This window comes from Mastigoproctus giganteus, chromosome 12 (assembly GCF_048544385.1).
Source record: "Mastigoproctus giganteus isolate SK-2022 chromosome 12, ASM4854438v1, whole genome shotgun sequence".
NCBI classification, from domain to species: Eukaryota; Metazoa; Arthropoda; class Arachnida; order Uropygi; family Thelyphonidae; genus Mastigoproctus; species Mastigoproctus giganteus.
Window position 1 is genome coordinate 100,055,567 of NC_143586.1, and position 23,848 is coordinate 100,079,414.

Consider the following 23,848-nt stretch of genomic DNA (forward strand, 5'->3'; position numbering starts at 1 on the left):
CAACAGAAAATACTGCATTTCGAACACTTCAGTCATTGCAACGGACAGCGATCAACAAACAATTGTGAGCCTGCCGAAGCAATAGATCTGCACTATGGACATCCTAATGCAATAAAGAAATAAAATGAGGAAAGCTTATTTGACTCAGTCCCTCATGAGAGGATTGGAATTTTTGCTGTTTATTTTATAAAGTTTATTACTTTATATGCTGAAACATGTTGGGACCATGGGTAAGATTCTGAGATGGATCACAGGGTGGCTACAGAGCAGAAGGCCAGAGGGTTGCAATTAATAGTTAGTCTTCAGATTGATATAATGTTAAAAATAGGCCCCCACCCCCTTAAGGATCAGTTCTGAGACTACCATTTTTTTCTGATTTTCATGATGATATTGACAACAGGTTAGAGGGTGGGATGTCTAAATTTGCATATGATCTGAAGGTTGTGAGGGTAATTAATGATCAGCACCAAGCAGTGCTCCTTCACGATGCCTTTGATAGGCATCAAAGATGGTGAGAAAAGTGGCAGCTATTTTAATGCTGCAAAATGCAAGATCTTATACTTGGGGAATAGAAATCACAAAATATTTTATTCACTTGGTGGTGTTGAATTAAAAACAATAGAGAAAGGGATTTTGGAGTTATGATATAGAGAACCATGAAGTTTTCCAAGAATGTAGATAGGCTGTTGTTGTTTGTTTGTTATTTAGTTTTTAGGAGAATTAGCAACTAAGGCCATATTGCTCCGGGAATATGCGGTAGTCATTCCCTGACCTTTCCGCATCCTCCGTATTTGGTGGTGACTGGCTCGAACCCCGGTCTAATCAAGAAGAGTGTGCTACGCACTGCTGCTCCTTCCCGCCTGGCTATGGAGGCACCTGTAGATAGGCAGCAAGGAGGTTCCATGGTATCCTATCAATGCTTTATGTTACATTTGCTTGTATAGGTAGGGAGGTCATAATCCCACTGTATAAGGCATATTTAAGATTGTACTTTGAATACAGTATCCAAGTATGGTGACCAGGACTAAAAAAAGATATCATGCTTCTTGAAAATGATGAAAGACAGGCAACCTGGTTGCTGAGTTTTGTTATCCTGTACAATTTTCCTGTAATGTAACGTGTGTTCAATAGTGAAACATACAGCAAAATAGGAACCACAGCAAAGGCACCTTTAATTGAATTTCTTGTGATATTCCCTGGATCATGGCACAGAATTTTGATCAGTAGTAATTATGAGACCTAGCCAGAGACCTGGCTAGGTCTCAATAGCATAATTACTAGCCAGATCTTAATTCTCATTAAGATGTGACTAGCTTTTATAGAATATTAATTAACTCATTGCTCAGTATGATCTTCATTAAGGCTCTAAACATTTGGAGAGAAAGCAGATAGAATAAATAAGTAATATTTTTTGTGATTCCTCATTAAAAACTTCAAATGATCAAAAATGTCTGCTTTAATATTCTCATTAGTTTTTACACTAAAAAATGAAAATCAGTTTAATTTACTTAACTACTAAAGCAGTCATTTTTTTTGTTCAATAATTAAACTTTATTTAAATCTCTTTTCTGTTTCAGCCGAGCAAGTACATTTACAGCTTCAAGTAAAAAATCTCGCCATAAGCATACTCGACACCATCACGAAGAACATCAGTTATGTACAAACCGCTTTGTTCAAGGAACTATAGTTATTTTGGTCCTTGTGATGGCATTTTGGTAAGTTTTATAGTATAATATTTTTTTATTGTAAATTAAATTATAGTTAAACATTATAAATCTGTTATTTTGAAAATCTAGCACTTTTTGAAGTGCTTACATGAAAAAAAAAATTTTTTTTTCCATGTAAGCATTGAGCATGCTGAAACCATTCAAGGTTTATATACCTCAGTCAGATCACGTCACAGGTGCCTATTCTCCAGACGCTATAATTTGCAAAACTTAATGTAAGAGCAACCCTTTGTTCCATTCACTAATCTTGTTGCCCTGCTGTGCACTCATACCAGCAACTCTACATCCTTCTTAAAATGAGGCCTTAAGACCTGAATACAGTACTAAAGGTGTGGCCTGACCATTGCCTTATACAAGGGGATAATCAACACCTTATCATATCCCTGCTAGAAAAGTTCCTGCATATCATTGACAAGACACCATGAGCTACTCTTGCAGACTGTATACACTGATCAGAAAACTTCATATCTGCCTGCACAATTACCCCAGGTCCTTTTCATTTTCTACCACTGTCAGTGTAGTACCACACAGTTGTGGTACTACACTAACAGTGGTAGAGAAGGTTAAACATCAGTTGCCACCTCTCAGCACATACTCAACTTTTCTAGATCCTGTTGCAGCAGCATACTCTCATTAGTGTCATTAACAACCCTGCCGACTTTCTTATCATCTGCAAACTTGGACTTTAAGCCTGATATACCATCATCAATATCATTAATAAATACAGAAAACAACAATGGTCCGAACACTGAACCGTGGGGGACTCCACTCATAACATTACTCCACGAAGAGCATTGTCCATCAATTACCACTCTGTCTTCTCCCACACAACCATCCCTTTATCCATAGCAGCAATTTGCCTCCAATGCCACACTGCTCCAATTTTTGCAGCAGTCTTCCATGTGCAACAGTATCAAAAACCTTTCTAAGGTCCAAATATGTGATACCAAAATTATTTTTTGTATCCAGTTCCTTTGTGACTGCATCATAGTACCCAATCAAATTGGTCAGACAAGACTTCCCCCTAACAAACCCATGCTGTGTCTGAGCTATAACTGAAGTCTTGTCTAGATGATCCTGCAGTGCTACTTTGCCCAGTGCCTCCATTAATTTCCCTGGAACAGATGTTAAACTAACAGGTGTGTAATTACTTGTCACCCTTTGATCCTCCTCTGTGAATTGGGGTCACATTTGCACATCTCCAGTCCATGGGTACCTCCTCTGAGTCCAAGGAAGCTCTAATAATTATGGCTAAGGGTTTGCTTACTTTATTTGCTGTCTCCTTTAATATAACTGGATAGATCCCATTCACCCTGAGTGCCTTTTTTATGTTTATTTTCAACAATTTCTCCTCCAGTTTCATCTCAGTTATTACAAAATCATCTAGTTCACTGCCAGAGTTTAATTCACCTCTGGCATTCCCCTCCCTGAATAACTTCTCATGGGTGAATGTAGATGCAAAATACTCATTTAGTTTGTTAGCCACCTGAGCAGGATCATCAACAGCTAAAGCCTCAATATCCAGTGGACCAATCTGATTCATCCGTTTCCTTCTAGAGTTTACATAGGTAAAGAACTGTTACCTCTCACTGTGTGTGTGTGTGTGTGTGTGGTTGCTTGCTCACTCGCTACCTACTTAGGCTTTCCCATTCATTCGCACTCTTTTCGCCTTCACGAGCTTCAGAGGTATGGCTGTAACAGAACTAGTCAGTCTAGGCATAACTCATACTTTTCGTTCTAAGTGTAATTAGTTCGGTTTTTTTTTATCTTTTTCTTTAGGTTGGTCATTTTAATTTACTTTAACATATTCGCCTCGCCTATCTGGTATCTAGTTCTGCTTTCGTCTAGTGGTTTTCTATAGGACAAAGCCTCGTATACCCTAAAAATGAAGAGAGAATGCTATTTTTTCTCTCCATCTTGCAGTTTGGGCTTTTGCGTTGTGATCATTATCGGGTAATTATGTAAATTGATTACTCCACACCACCGTTAACTTCTAATCATGTTTTAACTTTTAGCTTTACTACTTTAGTGGTTGAATGTGAGGTTTTGGCAGAGAACCAGAAAACTCCTATAGTGCAAAACATAATAAAGTTTAATTCAAGAGAAAGTAAATCTTACATATTTTAGTTCTTCCAATAATGTAAATTCATTAAAATATTACAATAATGATAGGATTATGATTTTTAGGATTATCATTCTTAAATAAAGGTACAAGTTACAAGATTATAAGAGGCTAGAAAGAATCCATCTTTTCATCATCATCATTATGCTTTACTAACTTTTCATACTATACCTTCCCAACTAACTTACCAATATTAGATACTGCCTGGGCTCTGGCTAATGCTCCTCGATTCTTCGTTATTCTCCTGGCGTCTCTTCGCAATTGTCTCCGTAGCGGGCGGCGGCCTTTCCCTCCGTTCTTCAGCGACTGGAACTCCTCTTTTCTCTTCTATTCTCTCTGGCTTCCTTTTCTCTCTCTCTTCTCCCTTCTGGGTCTCGAGGACCCGCTGTTATAGCTCTAGTTCTCCCTTTTGTTTATACAATTCCCTTTCTCTTATTGGAGAACTCCACGTCCTCGCATATTCGGACTCCACGTCATGGGACACTTAATCAAAGGAGTAACCACCATCCTCGATTACGCCATGTACCAAACATTCTGGTACATGTGTAGCCACTCTTCACCAGCTCCTTATTAGGAAAATGAAGAGTCTGTAGCTTACATATTCACCGCGTTTACGAGGCTGGGAGGGATCTACGATATCTGTTCACACGTGTGTTTGTATCTCTCTCTCCCTCTGATTCTTCCTCCCCCCCCCCCTTTGTCGTCATCATTTGCATGCCAAGCTAAGTGCATTTTCCTGTGTTTATGGAAATCTAACCCATAAGTGGCTCCCGAGATAGCCGTCCAACAACTGTAGGCTTCTGTAGAGTTTTGCGTAGGCTTTCTTTTTAATGCATAGTTGCTGTGGCTGATTTCGCCATATTTTTAGTCACCATTAAAACAGGTTCCAATTTAAGGATTTGAGGACATCTAATTTGCTTTAATACTCAGTTTTAATAACTCTAAAATTGTTAAAACGAAGTTTTGGGTAATAACTAAGTAGGGGAATTATGAGAAATTAAAATGAATATTCTTATTATAAGTTTAGGGGAAAGGTGGAATTAGCATTGCAACAGAACTCTACTGTTTTTCTTTGCATCCTTTGCCAAAGATTTCTCATAATCTGCCTTTGCCTGTCTAATCTCCTTTGTGACTTGGTTACAGACTAGCTTATATTCTATCATAGGCTTCCATGTCATCCATTAATTTATATGTATCCTATGCATTTTTCTTCTCTGCCACATGTCTCATTAGTTAATCTGACATCCATTTAGCCTAAACCTTGAACAATATTTCTTAGTTGGTATGAAAAGCCTAATAGCTTCCAAGATTAATTCTTTCAATGCTTTCCATTTTGAATTTGCTGTTGGCAATATCATTAGTTGGTCCCACTAAATAGAATTTAAATACTGTCTCAGACCACTGTAGTCTCCTTTACGAAAGCAAAAATCCTTCACTTTATCCCTGATGACAGTTAGCTCTTTGAGTAAATCCCAGTTCGGCACACTGTGATCACTGCCAACTAGTGGTTCCTTTATCTGCAGATTTTTAATGCACGTAGAATCACTACTGATCATCAGATCAAGAATATTACTCTCTCTAGTTGCCTCCTGAACATGCTGATGTAGTAGTAGTAGTAGTAGTGGCATGTGATGCAAGAAAGCAAGTGTATGAGCTTATGCAGCATCAGCCAAAAAAAAAATTTTTTTTTACACAACCATTACCTCTAAATGTTTGTCCAGTTCCTCCTTAAATTTGTTCAACCTATCAACTTCCACAACGACAGATGGGAGTTTGTTCCAGCAATTAACCACCCGCTGGCTAAAGGCAAATTTCCGCACATCTATTCTACATCTGTCCTTTCTTAATTTGAATTTATGCCCCCTTAGGTTCGTAATATGAACAAGTGGAAGAATTCCATCAGAATTCAGCATGCTCAACCCATTCAAGGCCTTATACACTTCAATCAGATCATCGTGCAGGTTCCTAGTCTCCAGCCATTGCAATTTGCAGAACTTTAGCCTCTCTTGGTAAGAGGATCCCTTCATTCCTCACCAATCTTGTTGCCCTTCTCTGTACACACTCAAGCAAATCTACATCCTTCCTAAAATGAGGCCTCCAGACCTGTACACAGTACTCAAGGCGTGGCATGACCATTGCCTTATACAGAGGGACAACAGCTCCTTTTCCCTGCTAGCAAATTTCCTATATATCATTGACAAAACCCCATGACCTGCCCTGGCAGCCTGTCTGCATTGCTCAGAAAACCTCATATCTGACTGCACAATTACTCCCAGGTTTTTTCATTTTCTGTCACCTTAAGTGTGGTACCACACAGTTGGTACGTTTCTCTGGGGTTACTTCTACCCATATGCAGTACTTTGCTTTTGTCAAGGTTAAACTTCAGTTGCCACTTCTCAGCCCATCTGCCCAAATTTTCTAGATCCTGTTGCAGTAGCCCACTGCCATTACTGTCAATAACAACCCTACCAACCTTCGTATCATCTGCAAACTTTGGAAAATAATGGAGTCACTAGTTAAAGATATATTGCAGGATCATCTAGACAAGACTGCAGTAATAATTCAAACACAGCATGGGTTTTTTAAGGGAAAGTCTTGTCTGACAAATTCGATTGGATACTGTGATGTAGATACAAAGGAACTGGATGCAAAACATAATTTTGATATCATATACTTCAGAAAAACTTTAGACACAATGGAAGACTACTGTACAAATTGGAGCAGTATGGTATTAAGGGCAAGTTGCTACAATGGATAAAAGGGTGGTTGAGTGGAAGAAGACAGAGTGTAGTAATTAATGGACGCTGCTCTTCATGGACTGATGTTATTAGTGGAGTCCTCCAAGATTCGGTGTTGGGCCCACTGTTGTTTTGTGTAATTATCAATGATATCGATGAAGGTATATCAGGCTTAATAGTTTGCAAATGATACAAAGGTTGGCAGGATTGTTAATGACAGTAAAGATAGTATGCTACTGCAACAGGATCTAGAAAAGTTAGACAGATGGGCTGAGAAGTGGCAACTGAAGTTTAACTTTGACAAATGCAAAGTACTGCATATGAGTAGAATTAACCCCAGAGAAATGTACGAACTGTGTTTCTAAACTTAGAGTGGTTGAAAATGAAAAAGATCTGGGAGTAATTTTGCAGTTAGATATGAAAGGAGGTGATTATCCCTTTCTTATAAGGCAATGGTCAGGTCTCACCTTGAGCACTGTGTTCAGGTGTGAAGGCCTTATTTTAGGAAGGATATAGAATTGCTTGAATGAGTACAGAGAAGGGCAACAAGATTGGTGAAAGGAATGGAGGTGTGATCTTACCAAGAAAGGCTTAAGTTCTGTAAATTGCAGTGTCTGTAGACTTAGGCACCTGCAAGGTGATCTGATTGAGGTGTATAGGGCCTTGACTGGTTTGAGCAGGCTCAATTCTGATGGGATTCTTCCTTTTGGTCAGATTACAAACCTGAGGGGCCATAAATTGAAATGGAGGAAAGACAGTTATAGAATAGATGTGCAGAAATTTTGCCTTTAGCTAGCAGGTAATTTATTGCTGGAACAAACTTCCATCTGTCATTGTGGAAGTTGATAGCTTAAATAAATTTAAGGTGGGACTGAACAACAAATGTTTAGAGGGAATGGATGTGCGAAATGTTTTTTTTTTTTTTTTTTTTGGCTGATGCTACATAAGCTTGCTTTCTTACCTCTTCTACTACTGCATCTCAGAAATTTTCTGTTTAAACATTTCTATTTTATTCTTTTATTATTATTATCCAATAAAACTCTGTGGGTACACAAGAAAATTGGGTCAGTGCATAATGCAAGTCAGTAGTTTCTTGGATGGAATTCTTTACCTTGATTATACTATTTTGCACAACTTTGATATTTATAATTTGTTTATTAAATAAACCAAGAATGTTTAAGAATTGCATGAAAGTATGCTTCTTTATTAGTGATTCAAAAAATTGCACAATAAATTTTGGGGAGCCTTTCCTCAAAGAAATATATTCTTTCAGTACTTCCAACATTTTTAATATTCTTTTAATATACCACATTGTACAAACTCAAACAGCGAATTTTTGAATGAGGCAATAACTTTTCATACTGCATATCTAATAGAGAACAAACATTTTTCGGTATGTACTGTATAAGTTGAAAAGTATAACAGTATTTTTATCCCGACCATTTCTACATCACAGGATCTCTCAGCTCCTGGTTTCATTGCATTATTCAAAGTATGTGCAGAATATCTAGTAAATCGAGATTGATTTTCTCATGTAATTTACAAAGACATTGTTTGTGCTATTTCTTAATGGTCCCTCAAAATTTGTGTTAGCATTATCTGCTCCATAAGCAGTGCATTTTTTTTAACATCAACACCGTACTCACAAAGCATGTTAATTATGAAATAAACAATGGAAGTGTAAGTTTCATTTGGCAGTGATTCAATTTTTAATATTTTTTATCAGAATTCTTTTGGTTTTGCAAAACTAGTAAACAACTACACAAAATTTTCTGTTTTGTGCTGTTCGCATCTATAGATATTCCGAAACAAAGTCACTTTTTTAAATCTACCAATAAATCTTGCAATACCCTATTAACGTTTTTGATAAGCAGTGCAGTTTTAGCTCACGAGCATGAATATTTACCAGCTATTTCTGAGTCACAAAATATTTCTTTAAATAGTTAATCGTTGCAATCAGCTGATCTAAAGGCATAGTAGTAATAGTGGCATGTGATGCAAGAAAGCAAGTGTATGAGCTTATGCAGCATCAGCCAAAAAAAAAATTTTTTTTTACACAACCATTACCTCTAAATGTTTGTCCAGTTCCTCCTTAAATTTATTTAACCTATCCACTTCCACAATGACAGATGGAAGTTTGTTCCAGCAATTAACCACCCGCTGACTAAAGGCAAATTTCCGCACATCTATTCTACATCTGTCTTTCCTCAATTTGAATATTATGCCCCCTTAGGTTCGTAATCTGAACAAGTGGAAGAATCACATCAGAATTCAGCATGCTCAACCCATTCAAGGCCTTATACACCTCAATAAGATCACTTTGCAGGTGCCTAGTCTCCAGACACTGCAATTTGCAGAACTTAAGCCTCTCTTGGTAAGAGGATCCCCTGATTCCCCTCTCCAATCTTGTTGCCCTTCTCTATACACGCTCAAGTAAATCTACATCCTCCCTAAAATGAGGCCTCCAGACCTGTACGCAGTACTCAAGACATGGCCTGACGATTGCCTTATACAGAGGGAAAATCATCTCCTTTTCCCTGCTAGCAAAATTCCTGTATATCAGGGGTGGCCAACAAGTCGATTGCCGCTTTAATTTTGGTCAATCACGACGAATTTTAAATATATATAAAAAATAGATTAGTCAAAATCTAAATGTTAGTATTATTATGTGCCCCGCTGCACACGCTTAATACAAATCCTTCAACCATGTATCTACTGTTGTCGACGACCAGCTGCTAGGCTTGTCTAGTGAAAATTCACTGTTACATTGTGGAGAGTATAGTGTATGTGTCGAATTCTTATTTAGCTTACTTAATATTAATAACTGGACAGTACTTATATGTTAATTTAATACCCTTTGATTTATACCCATTGATTTAAAATGAATACCATGGAAAAGAGTAAAATGTATTATTTTCATCAAGAGTGGGAACCAGAATACTTTTTTGTAATGATAAAAGAAAAATGTTGTTTGATTTGCAAAGCTTCCGTGTTGTTGTTGTTATTTGATTTTTAGGAGCATTAGCGACTAAGGCCATATTGCTCCTAATTCTTCATGACACCTAATTTACAATCTGAAGAAGTAACTGTAGCATTATTTAAAGTGAGTCATCTTCTTGCAAAAAAAAATGAAAACCATTTTCTGATGGTCAATTCGTCAAAGACACATTTTTGGAAATAACACATTCTCTTTTTAAAAAATTTAAGGACAAAAATGAAATTAGAAGTGCTCTTCAAGATCTGCAATTATCTCAAAATACTCATTTTTTTTAACTCATTTTTCACTCATTTTTAACTCACAAGTTTACTCATTTCGATGAGTTGAAAAATTGTGTGTTCATATTGCTAATTGTGTGCCCTTTTCTTTACAACTGGATGAATCTACAGACGTCAGTGATACAGCACAATTGCTTTTTTTATTCGTATGGTTTTTGATGATTCTGCCACTAGAGAAGAACTGCTGGGTATGGTTTCATTAAAAGAAAGAACTAGAGGTGTGATATATTTAATGCATTCAAAAATTTTATTGAAAAAAACTAAATTACCATTATTTAAGCTCATGTCAATAACAACAGATGGAGCTAAAGCAATGCAGGGGCATCTTAACAGATTCATTGCATTGTGGCAAAAGGATGATGAATTCCCAGATTTTTTGAGTTACCACTGTATCATCCACCAACAAGTGTTAACCAGAAAAAGATTAAATTCTAAAAGAGTGATGGACATAGCTTTCAAAATCGTGAATTTCATCAGAGGACAATCTCTTCAAAGGAGTCTTTTCAAAATGCAACTCGATGAAAATCTGATATTACACACAGATGTGAGTTGGCTGAGTCAGAGTAAGTTTCTACAGAGATTTCGAAATTTGCTGAATGAAATTAAAAAATTTGTTGATCAAAGGGGAGATGATTAACAGCAGCTACAAGATACGGAATGGTTATGTGATCTGGCTTTTTTGGCTGATTTTACCCGTGAATTAAGTGACTGAATTTGGAATTACAAGGTATAAAAATGTGGGTGACATGATTAGTAGTATTTCTGCATATAAATATCAAATTTTGGCAATGGCTAAGGATCTCAAAGAAAAAAAATTCGATCATTTTGCAAATATTTGAAAGCATTTGAAAAAATATCCTGTTTTTGAATTTAATAGTGAGAAATATGTTTCTGAAATTGAGAAAGTTGTGGATGATTCTGAAACCAGATTCAGTGATTTTAAAACAATTGAAGACATTGTTCAAATTTCTTATCCATTTAATGTTGACTTAGATACGAAACAAATTGCAGAAAAAATTGCTGAGATTTTTCACATGCAGAAAATATTACTTGAAAATAAAATGATTACATTGCGAAAAGATATCTTCCTAAAAGTGAGATCATCAGAAAAAGACTTTTGGAAATATGTTTGCCGAGAAAAGTACGCAAATGTAAAAAAATGCAATGAACTTTTAAATTCCTGTTTTGGTTCCACATATCTATGTGAATCGGCCTTTTCATATTTGAAACGAACAAAGACGGAGAATCGCTCTAATCTTACGGACTTGCTTACAGAAGATTCTTTACAGTTGGCCTTATTACAGTATATCCCCGATTTTGAAAGCATGCCAGATGACACGAAGACAACTTTCACATAAATTAAAATTTTAAATATATGAATTTAAAATAAGAATTCTGAATTGTATTTAATTTTAAATTTTATAAACAACATTTTTCAACATGTGTTGATTAACTTTTTTAACCATGTGCAATAAAATTCTTGAGATGGTAGATCGCGGCACATTTTGAAAAAAAAAGTAGATCGTATCACAAATTAAGTTGGCCACCCCTGCTGTATATCATTGACAAAACCACATGACCTGCCCTGGCAGCCTGTCTGCATTGCTCAGAAAACTTCATATCTGACTGCACAATTACTCCCAAGTCTTTCATTTTCTACCACCTTAAGTGTAGTACCACACAGTTGGCACGTTCCTCTGGGGTTACTTCTACCCATATGCAGTACTTTGCATTTGTCAAGGTTAAACTTCAATTGCCACTTCATAGCCCATATGCCCTGATTTTCTAGATCCTGTTGCAGCAGCACATTGCCATTACTGTTATTAACAACCCTGCCAACCTTTGTATCATCTGCAAACTTCAACACTAAGCCTGATATACTTTCATCAATATCATTGATAAATATACAAAACAACAGTGGACCCAACACCGAACCCTGTGGAACTCCACTAATAACATTAGTGCACGAAGTGCAAACACCCATTGATTATCACCCTCTGTCTTCTCCTACTCAACCATACTTTTATCCATTGTAGTAACTTACCCTTAATACCATTCTGCTCCAATTTGTACAGTAGTCTTCCATGCACAAGAGTCAAAAGCTTTCCTGAAATCCTAGTATATGATATTAAAATTATTTTTGCATCCAGTTTCTTTGTGACCACATCATAATATCTAATCAAATTTGTCAGACAAGACTTTCCCTTAACAAACCTATGCTGTGTCTGAATTATTGCTGCAGTCTTGTCTAGATGATCCTGCAATGCATCTTTAACCACTGAATCCATTATTTTACCCAGAACAGAAGTTAAACTAACTGGTCTGTAATTACTCGTGTCACCCTTCGATCCCCCTTTGTGAATTTGGGATACATTTGCACATCTTCAGTCCTTGGGGACCTCCCCTGAGTCCAAGGATGCTCTCATAATTATGGCTAAGGTTTTGCTTACTTCCTTTGCCACCTCCTTTAATATAACTGGATTGATCCCATCCACCCCAGGTGTCTTTCTTATGTTTAACTTCAACAATTTCTCCTCCATTTTGCTCTGTTATTACAAAATCATTAAGCACCCTACTACAATTTGATAACCTTCTGGCATTTTCAATCCTTAATAACTCATGTGTGAATGTAGGTGCAAAATACTCATTCAGTTTGTTTGTTATCTGAGCAAGATCATCGACAGTTGAACTGTCGATATCAAGTAGACCAATCTGATTCATCCCTTCCTTATAGAGTTTATATAAGTAAAGAAATCCTTGCTGTTTTTCCTTGGCATCCTTTGTCAAAGATTTCTCAGAATCTGCCTTCACCTGCCTAACCTCCTTTGTGACTTGATTACAGACTAAATTACTTATATAATCCATAGGCTTCTTTGTCGCCTGATAATTTATATGCATCCCATGCATTTTTCTTCTCTGCCACGAATCTCATTAGTTCATTTGACAACCATTTGGGCCTAAACCTTGAACAATATTTCTTAATAGGTATGAAAATTTTAGTAGCTTCCACGATTAATTCTTTGAATGCTTCCCACTTAGAATTTGCTGTTGGTAACATCATCAGTTGATCCCACTGTACAGAATTTAAAAACTGTCTGAGACCACTGTAGTCACCTTTATGGAAGCAAAAACCGTTTCCTTTATCCCTGATGGTAATTATATCTTTAAGTAAATCCCACATTAGTACACTGTGATCACTGCCACCTAGTGGTTCATTTATCAAGACAAATCCGGGAAAATCAAGATGCCTGGTTGCCCTCCTCAAGCTAAACAATTCAAGCACATATTATTTAATATTTTAGAACGTGATTGAGTTATACTTTCTGCACATGTTTACTACAGATCGTAATTAAAGGTTACACATTAGCATTTAAGAATATGGAAAATTATAAAATTAGGCTATTTACAAAGGATTATGAAGATTGAAATGTGGTATAAAACTGAATTATGGATAGAATTAGGAGTTTACACTGGGGACCAAAAATTACTTATAAACTAAGAGTTACTTGTAAACTGAGCAGAGAGAAATTAAAAATGGTTCAGGATGAAGAAGACTTGGCATTGTGATGCAATCAGATATGAAATATACCATGCAGTGTAAAGAGGTGGCTAGTAAAGCACATACTGACCTATTTTGGTTAATAGGACCTTTTGCCAGTAGGTAGACAGATGTCAGTGTCTGTCTGTTTAAGATTATGTGAGACTGCATTTAGAATATTGTGCTCAGGTCTGGAGGCTACACATGAAGAAAGACATATAGCTTCCAGAAAGAGTTCAAGGAAAGGCATCCAGATTGGTGAGGGCAATAATTGATGACCATATGAAAAAAGGCTTAGACGATTGCAGAGCTTGGCAATGAGTCTTCTTGTGGTGAGGGAGGTTGAACCTACCTATATAGGTATATAAGGTATATAATTTTACTGAAAGGAATCATTAAAATGAATGAGGGAGGTATATTTTCATTGGTAGAAGAATAGAAACAGAGAGCCAGGGGCACAAATACAAACGTGTTTGTGTCCCCTGGTTCTCTGTCTCTATTTTGGGAGTAATAGAGGCTGGATCTTATGAAGTTTGCTTTCATGCAGCATTTTGTATATAATTGGAATGAATTGCTGAGAGTTTGGTAAAGTTCAAAGCAGAATTAGCATTGGCTATTTGGTGCAAGGAATCACAAGGGTTGATGCACCAACCAAAAAATAAAATAAAATAAAAATCACAAATACTAATACTAATTCACCTTTGAACTTCTCTCTCTCTCTCTCCCCCCCTTCCTCCCTCCCTGTCCCCTCCTGTAGGTATCTGACCTACAGGAGGATATTCAGCTGACCTTTGAATCTCCCCAAGCTGTCAGCCTCATCCACCCTTGGAGGCAAGTTATTCCAGTAATCAACAACTCAGGATTTGGAGTGTCAGTTTTTGGTAATGGGAAAGATATGAATGACAGAAAAATTTTTGTCTCTATTTTTAGTAGATGCAGAAAAAGTTCACTTACTTGCATCATTTAGCACTTATCCTGTAGAGCTACCAAATGTATAAGTCTGTTAAAAGATATAATTATTTTTTTTTTAACTCTTTTATCTAACTATTTTATATGCTTTGTGTATATCTTTTATGAAATTTTTAAAATTGTATTGTTCTCTTTAAACAGTTTGGTTGCAATGGCAACTTTATATATTTTGGAGTGGCAGAAAAGGCATTCCTCGTCTACTGTGTTGAATTTACTAAATGAAGGAAAAGTGTGAGTAATTTGAAATAATTTTTTTTATTATTGCATGTTTCTACAGTGGCAAAATTTGATATATACTTTAATCTTTTAAATAAATTAGATTCCTAATTAAGATTCTACTCAATCCATTTAAACCTTTGGATTGAGTAAGCTGTATGTTAATGGCATTCTTCCACTTGCTGAGATTACACACGTGAGGGGTCATAAATAGAACTGGAGAAATTCTTGGAGGGAATGGATGGGTGAACTGTGTAGGTTTTTTTTTTTTGAATGATGCTATATAAGTTTGCTTTCTTGCATCATTTGCTATTACTACCCTGCTATATGTAAAAGAATATTCTGACCCTTCATGGCTTTTTAGGTGTATTAGCATAATATGCTGATGGAATTCTTTCTCTTGCTCAGATTACAAACCTGAGGGGGCATAGATTCAAAATGAGGAAAGACAGTTGTAGAATAGATGTGCGGAAGTTTTCCTTTAGCCAGCGGGTAGTTATTACTGGAACAAACTTCCATCTGTTGTGGAAGTTGATAGCTTAAATAAATTCAAGGCAGAACTAGGCAAACATTTGGAATGAATGGATCAGTGAAATAGGAAGGGAGTTTTTTTTTTTTTTTTTTTTTTTGGCTGATGCTGTATAAGCTTACTTTTTTGCATCATGTGCCTATACTAATGTTAATATGCATATTGTGCCTATTGTCTTTGCTATACCCATCTGTGGGTATGTATGTAATAACCCTGTATATATGTAATTTTATATTTGTGACTTTTAAAAAGATGTACTAAACCAGCCCAAATGAAATCTGATAATTATTTCTTTGTCCATCTACACGTAACAACTCAATTCCAGTGGATGGAATTTTATCAAATTTCATTTTTGGGTAATTGAGAAAGATTTGTCAGGCCATCCCATATTTTATTACAATTGGATCGATAGAAATCCATTAATCCTTATATTTTTTTTCATATGTATCACATAGGCTATCCATATGCCATATATTGGCTGAAGCACTGGTTATAGCCAGTTCAGAACACCGTGATTTAGTTCATTGAATGTCTTCGATTTCTGCCTTCCCAGGGAGGGCAGAAATTGAATTAATTGGCTCAAACAAGTGACAATCACTAGGGTCTAAATCCAAACTCTAAGGAGGTTGATTTTTCCAGCCTAAGGTTTCCAATGTTATCATTGTCAAATTTTCCATATATGGATGTGTGTTGTCCTGCAGCAGAGTGATTTCCCCTTTGAATGTTTTCTAGGCCCTTTTCTTGTGAACCGCTACGTGTACATTAGCATTAGTAGAGGCATATGATGATGCAAGAAAGCAAGCTTATTCAGCATAAGCAAAAAAAAAAAAAAAAAAAAAAAAAGCACAACCACTACTCCCATTTCACCCCTCCGTTCGTTCGAAATACCTGTCCAGCTGAGCCTTAAATTTGTTAAGGCTATCAACTTCAACAACAAGTGAAGGAAGTCTATTCCACAAACCAACTGCCCGCTGGCTAAAGGCAAATTTCCGCACATCTATCCGACACCCGTCCTTCCTCAATTTGAATTTATGCCCTCTCAGGTGATTATTCTGATCAAGAGGAAGAATCCCATCGGCATTGAGCATGCTCAAGCCATTCAAAGCCTTATACACCTCTATCAGATCACCTCGCCAGTGCCTAGTCTCCAGACACTGTAATTTGCAAAACTTAAGCCTTTCTTCGTAAGAGCAACCCTTTGTTCCATTCACTAATCTTGTTGCCCTTCTCTGTACTCGTTCCAGCAGCTCTACATCCTTCTTGAAATGAGGCCTCCAGGCCTGTATAGAGTACTCAAGGTGTGGCCTGACCAATGCCTTATACAAGGGAATAATCACATCCCTATCCCTGCTAGAAAACTTCCTGTATATCATTGACAAGACACCATGTCAATGCAGATCGTCTACACTGCTCAGAGAACTTCATATCTGCCTGCACAATTACCCCCAGGTCCTTTTCATTCTCTACCACTGTCAGCGTAGTACCACAGAGTTCATACGCTGATCTGGGGTTACTGTTTCCCATATGTAGTACTTTACATTTGTCAATGTTAAACTTCATTTGCCACCTCTCAGCCCATCTGCTCAACCTTTCCAGATCCTGTTGCAGCAGCATAGCATCAATAGTGTCCTTAACAACCCTGCCAACCTTTGTATCGTCTGCAAACTTGGACATTAAGCTTGATATACCATCATCTATATCATTTATAAATACAGAAAACAACAATGGACCCAACACTGAACCCTGAGGAACTCCACTAATAACATTAGTCCACGTTGGTAATCCATTGATTACCACTCTCTGTCTTCTGCCACTCAACCATCCCTTTATCCATAGCAGCAATTTGCCTCCAATGCCACACTGCTCCAATTTGTGCAGCAGTCTTCCATGCGCAACAGTATCAAAAGCCTTTCTAAGATCCAAATATATAATATCAAAGTTATTCCCTGCATCCAGTTCTTTTGTGACTACATCATAGTATCCAATCAAATTGGTCAGACAAGACCTGCCCTTAACAAAACCATGCTGTGTCTGAGCTATAACTGAATTCTTGTCCAGATGATCCTGCAGTGTTTCTTTAACCAGTGCCTCCATTAATTTTCCTGGAACTGAAGTTAAACTAACAGGTCTATAATTACTTGTGTCACCCTTTGATCCTCCTTTGTGAATTGGGGTTACATTTGCACATCTCCAGTCTATGGGTACCTCCCCTGAGTCCAAAGAAGCTCTCATAATTATGGCTAGGGGTTTGCTTACTTCCTTTGCTGCCTCCTTTAATATAACTGGATAGATCTCATCCACCCCGGGTGTCTTTTTTATGTTTATCCTCAACAATTTCTCCTCCACTTTCCTCTCAGTTATTAGAAAATCATCTAGCTCACTGCCAATGTTTTCTTCACCTACGACATTCCCCTTCCTGAATAACTCCTCATGTGTGAATGTAGATGCAAAATGCTTGTGTAGATTGTTAGCCACCTGAGCAGGATCCTCAACTGTTGAACCATCAACATCCAGTGGACCAATCTGATTCATCCCTTTCCTTCTTGAGTTTAAATAGGTAAAGAACTCTTTTCTTTGCATCCGTTTTTCTTTGCATCCTTTGCCAAGGATTTCTCATAATCTGCCTTTGCCTGCCTAATCTCCTTTATGACTTGGTTACAGACCAACTTATATCTATCATAGGCTTCCATGTCACCCATTAATTTGTATGTATCCCATGCATTTTTCTTCTCTGCCATATGTCTCATTAGTTCATCTGACAACCAATTAGGCCTGAACCTTGAACAATATTTATTGGTTGAGCCGACCGGGCTAGCCGAGTGGGTAAAGTACCTGCCCGGCAACCCAAAGGTCGCGGGTTTGATTCCCGCCTTGGGCTTGGATCAAAGTACTGCAAAAACCTCGGGAGGTGCAATATGGCCACAGAAGCCGATGCGCCAACAACTGCCAAATCAAAAAAAAAAAAAAAAAAATTTCTTGGTTGGTATGTAAAGCCTGGTAGCTTCCAAGATTAGTTCCTTGAATGCTTCCCATTTTGAATTTGCTGTTGGTAACATCATCAGTTGGTCCCACTGTATAGAATTTAAATACTGTCTCAGCCCATCATAGTCGCCTTTATGAAAGCAAAAACCCTTCGCTTTACCTCTGATGGTAGTTACCTCCTTGAGTAAATCCCACTTCAGCACACTGTGATCACTGCCACCTAGTGGTTCCTTTATCTGCAGATTCTTAATGCATGAAGAATCACTACTGATAATCAGATCAAGAGTATTACTCCCTCTAGTTGCCTCCCGAACATGCTGGTGTAGAAAACAATCATCCAATAAATCCACAAATCCTTGCTAGTGTGTGAGTGACCAACCTACAAATTCCAGTCAATATCTGGGAAATTAAAATCCCCCATTATAAGACTCTCTGATTTACTGGCCCATTCTATTTCCCTGTACAGTATCTTATTATACTCATCAGAGTCATTAGGCCTATAGCACACTCCTACTCTCGATTTTGATTTACCCATGCTTATGTCACACCAAACTGACTCGACACTGCCCTGTCCATCGATGTCGACTGGCTTCACTTCCTTGTATTTTATGTGTTTTTTAACTAATAGCATAACCCCTCCTCCCTTCCTATCCTGTCTATCCTTTCTGTAGACGTTGTACTCCCCAAATTCCAGTTCTGCATTCCTTATATCTGTGTGATACCCTGTCTCTGATATCCCAACAATATCTGCCTTTGATGTTTTGAGCAAAACCTCAAATTCATCAAATTTATTTACTAAACTCCTAGCACTGGTGTACACGCAAGTATACACGCACCTGTTTTTATTCTTAGCTACCCTAACACAACCCATGTGTTTACTTGTACCGCAATGACTTCCATCAGTCTCTGAAATATCCTGCATATTGTTTTTCAGGCTTCTGCTCATTCCAATAGAAGCAGTGCAAGAATCTCTTTCACATCATTGAGAAGCAACTTGCTACAGTAGTGATTATTAAATGTTTCATGAGGTAGCAAAAAAATTGACAAGAATCAACTCTTCTAAATCCCAAAATATACTTGCCATAATCTTGACAGCTGAAGGCAGTTCCTCAAATTTTTTGGCTGGTTTCAGTTCTTTGTGACAATATTCCATACTAGACTGCTTTTATTCTGCAGTAAAGTGTTCTTATTTTTATCACAAGTCACAGTTAACTTCAGAAATGTATTTCTCTCCACTTTGACCAGTTCAGATGTTCAGAAAAATAGTAACATATTGATGTTCAACCTTAAGCCAGCTGTCACAGATGTGACAGCTGGCTATATGTGAGCATGCATTAGGTTTGAAACTTCTTTACAGCCTCTCAGTTCGTGGAATCTTGCAGTGATATTCAGGAATTTTGCTAGCATGGATAAGGGGGTAATTATCCCTTTGTATAAGGCAGTGGTCAGGCCACACCTTGAGTACTGCATGCAGGTTTGAAGGCTTCATTTAGGAAGGGTGTAGACCTTATGGAACGAGTACAGAGAAAGGCAGGGCAAACTTGGACACGAAGCCTGTTATACCTCTCACTCAGAATAATCACCTGAGAGGGCATAAATTCAAATTGAGGAAAGACAGATGTAGGATAGACGTGCAGAAATTTGCCTTTAGCCAGCGGGTGGGTGGTTGGTTGGTTGGTGGAACAGACTTCCATCCCTTGTCGTGGAAGTTGATAGCCTAAATAAGTTTAAGGCTCAGCTGGACAGATATTTTGAACGAACAGAGGGGTGAAGTGGAAGTGGTTTTTTTTTTTTTTTTTTTTTTGGCTGATGCTGCATAAGCTTGCTTTCTTGCATCAAATGCCTCTACTAATGCTAATACCTTCATCAATATCATTGATAAATACACAAAACAACAATGGGCCCAGCACTGAACCCTGGGGACTTCACTAATAACATTAGTCCATGAAGAGCAGTGTCTATTACCACTCTCTGTCATCTCCCACTCAACCATTACTTTATCCATTGTAGCAACTTTCTCTTAATGCCATACCACTCAATTTGCACAGCAGTCTTCCATGTGCAACAGTATCAAACGCTTTCCTGAAATCTAAGTATGCGATATCAAAATTATTTTTTGCATCCAGTTCCTTTGTGACCACATAGTAGTATCCAATCAAATTGGTCTGACAAGACCTCCCCTTAACAAACCCATGCTCTGTCTGAACTATTACTGTAGTCTTGTTTAGATGATCCTGCAATGATTCTTTAACCACTGACTCCATTATTTTATCTGGAACGGAAGTTAAACTAACAGGTCTATAATTATTTATGTCACCCTTTCAACCCCCTTTGTGAATTGGGGATACATTTGCACATCTCCAGTCCACCCCTTTGTCCTTTTGTCCTCCCCTTCCTTACAGAATTCCTCATGTGTGAATGGAGATGAAAAATACTCATTCAATTTGTCAGCTATATGAGTATGATCATCAACAGGCAAACCATCAATATCAAGTGAACCAATCTGATTCATCCCCTTCCTTCTAGAGTTTACATAAGTAAAGAACTCTTTACTGTTTTTCTTTGCATTTGGTTACAGACCAGCTTATATCTATTATAGGCTTCCGGGTCACCTGTTAATTTATATGTATCCCATGCATTTTTCTTTGCCACATGTCTCATCGGTTCATCTGACATCCATTTAGACCCACATCTTGAATAGTATTTCTTAGCTGGTATGAAAAGCCTAGTAGCTTCCAAGATTAATTCTTTCAATGCTTCACATTTTGAATTTGCTGTTGGTAACATCATCATCAGTTGGTCCCATCGTTTAGAATTTAAATACTGTCTCAGACCACCATAGTCACCTTTAAAAAGCAAAAACCCTTCCCTTTCCTTTAGCCCTAATGGTAGTTACCTCTTTGAGTAAATCCCACTTCAGCACTCTGTGAGCACTGCCATCTAGTGGTTTGTTTATCTGCAGATTCTTAATGCATGAAGAATCACTACTGATAATCAGATCAAGAGTATTACTCCCTCTAGTTCCCCCCAAAAATGGTGCTGTACAAAACAATCATCCAGTAAATCCACAGAAGTCTTTCTGGTGTTCAAGCGACCAACCCACAAATTCCATTCGATATCTGGAAAGTTAAACTCCCCCATTACAAGACATTCTGATTTACTGGCCCACTCTATTTCTCTGCACAATTGTTTGTTGTACTCATCAGAATTATTAGGCCTATAACACACTCCTACTTTCAATTTTTCTTTCCCAGTGCTTATGTTACACCAAACTGACTCAACATTGCATTGTCTGCCAACGTCAACTGGATTCACTTCGTTATATTTTATGTGTTTCTTAACTCTGTACACATTATACTCCCCAAATTCCAATTCTGCACTGCTTATATCTGTGTGGCACCATGTTTCTGATATCACAACAATATCTGTCTTTGATTTCTTGAGCAGCACTTCAAATTCATCAAATTTATTTACTATACTTCTGTCATTGGTGTGCATGCAAGTATACATGCACCTGTTCTTATTCTTAGTTACCGTAACACAGCCCATGTATTTACTTGTTCCATGATAACTCCCAGCAGTTCTTGAATTCCCCAGCAACCTGCTCTCCGGGCTTCTGCTCATTCCAATAGAAGCAGTGCAAGAATCACTTTTGCCTCTGCCTGTGGATTTTACTGTTAACCTTTTAGTCTGTAACCCCCCCTCCCCCAAGCTAGCAGTTTTCAGACCCACCTATTACTGCCTCAATAGCATCAGCAAATATTCTTGCACCCTTTCTATTTAAGTGTATCCTATCCCTGTAGAAGCAGTCTCTCCTGTTGGCAAACACAGACCATGTTAAAATAAATTCTACTCCACGAGCCTTGCACAGTCTCTCCAGGGCCGAATCGATTGACAAGGCTCATATACTCCCTCTTATCGTGTCTGGACAGAATTGCAGACACTTTCAAATTCAACCCTAGCTCACGACTTTTTTTCAACATTGACCTGTACTTGTTAAGTAAATCTTCAGATCTCTTACTCTTAAGGTCATTAGTGCCAATGTGTACAGCAATATCACATTTTATGCCCTTAAAAGATGATATCTGCTCTACAACGTCATCAACTTTTACTCCTGGCAGACATAACCTGGTTCTGTTCCACCATCCTTTTTACATAATATATTCCCCATCTCCCTGACGATAGAGTCACCAACAATAACTAGCTACTGTGGGACCAGTGCATTCTGCCTTGGCGATTGCCGCTGTGTTGCCTGATGCACAGGAGTGAGCTCGGGCATTGAGTTGGGCAACCCAAAGGTTGTGAGTTCGAATCCCGCCTCGGGCTTGGATCATCAAAGTACTGCAGAAACCTTGGGAGGTGCATTATGGCCACAGAAGCCAATGTGCCAACAACTACAAAAAAAAAAAAACAAAAAAAAAAAATTGAGTTGGGCAGCTGAGAGCTTGATGGGCCCCCCTCATTAATTTTTTTGAGGGCATCTACCCTACACCTCAAATTCTCATAGATACCCATCAGCATGCTGAGTTGGCACCTAATTTCTTCATAGTCTCTGCACATAGTACATAAAGACATCCTCCTTGGCTAGCTTATGTTCTGTTCCAGAAAGGACTGCAAACATTTCACACTTTGCACATTTTTTTAGACTGTGATGCATTGGAGAATCAGCCCCTTCATTCTCCCCCAAGTCACACTACTCCCGCTACTTTGTGCTCATTGCTTTGTTGCTCGAATCTGGTCATGATTCTGTTTAAGTACAATTTAATTAATTAACAATGAAATTTAATAAGATTAATAAATTTTATTGATTAATTGATAATACTATAGTAAGGGGGCTTAGAGGGGAACAGATATCCAGTGTGTTATCAGACACTCAGCCTGAAACACTGATGGATCCAATATCTCTCTATTACAGAAGATTTAGGAGAAGTCCGGTTGGCCTGCCTCCCTAAAATCCACTCATGCACACCTTCTCGATGGTAAGCCCTGTTACGTCACTTAGGTGGCAACGAATGTGTAGAGTGGTTCTCTTCAAGACGCCTGGTCAGCGTGAAGAGGAAAAGACCAAACCCTCCAGCAATAAGAGCACAACAATACAAATGGCCCTCAGTCCCCAGCAGCTTTCACTCTCCCTCTTACGGCAGCGAGAGGATCAGAGTGGAAGCAGAGGGTGCTAAGAATCTCTGGGTACGACCAGGCTGCCATGCACGGAAATTGAACTTGGCCTGTTATAACGTACGATCACTCATCGGTGAAGACAGGATATTAGAGCTGGAAAAGGAATTAGAAAATGTGAATTGGAATATCATCGGTTTGGCTGAAACAAGAAGAAGAAATTAATCACTTATAAATTTATCAAGTGGAAATCTGCTGTACACCAATGGAAACAGTGAAAGGAGTGAAGGTGAAGTTGGGTTTCTGGTCCATAAAAATTTTAAAAACAACATTTTGGAATTCAAAAGTACATCACAAAGGGTGTCAAGACTAATATTCAAGATTTCTAAGAGGTACAAGCTAAAGATTATAATGATTTATGCACCAACATCGAGCCATGATGATGAAGAGGTTGAAGAAATGTACACTGAAATTGAGAGTCTTCTAGATGAGCAGAAAACCCACTACACTATTATTATGGGGGACTTCAATGCTACGGTTGGAAAAAGGCAAAGCAGCGCAGAAAGAGGAACTATAGGAAATTTTGGAATTAGTGAAAGAAATAAAAGAGGTGAAAGACTTGTGGAATTTGCAGAA

At 37.9% G+C, this 23,848-nt stretch overlaps 1 protein-coding gene across 4 annotated transcripts in view; it reads left to right on the top strand.

Annotated features, from left to right (window-relative positions):
* Positions 1 to 23,848, top strand: part of LOC150077296 (uncharacterized) — a 702,167-nt gene that overhangs the window by 574,010 nt on the left and 104,309 nt on the right. For all 4 annotated transcript variants that reach the window (XM_090386557.1, XM_090386560.1, XM_090386559.1 and 1 more), the window contains exons 16-17: positions 1,578 to 1,715; positions 14,512 to 14,601. In XM_090386557.1, the coding sequence (XP_090242683.1) occupies positions 1,578 to 1,715; positions 14,512 to 14,601 (228 nt within the window). The remainder of the gene's footprint in view (positions 1 to 1,577; positions 1,716 to 14,511; positions 14,602 to 23,848) is intronic.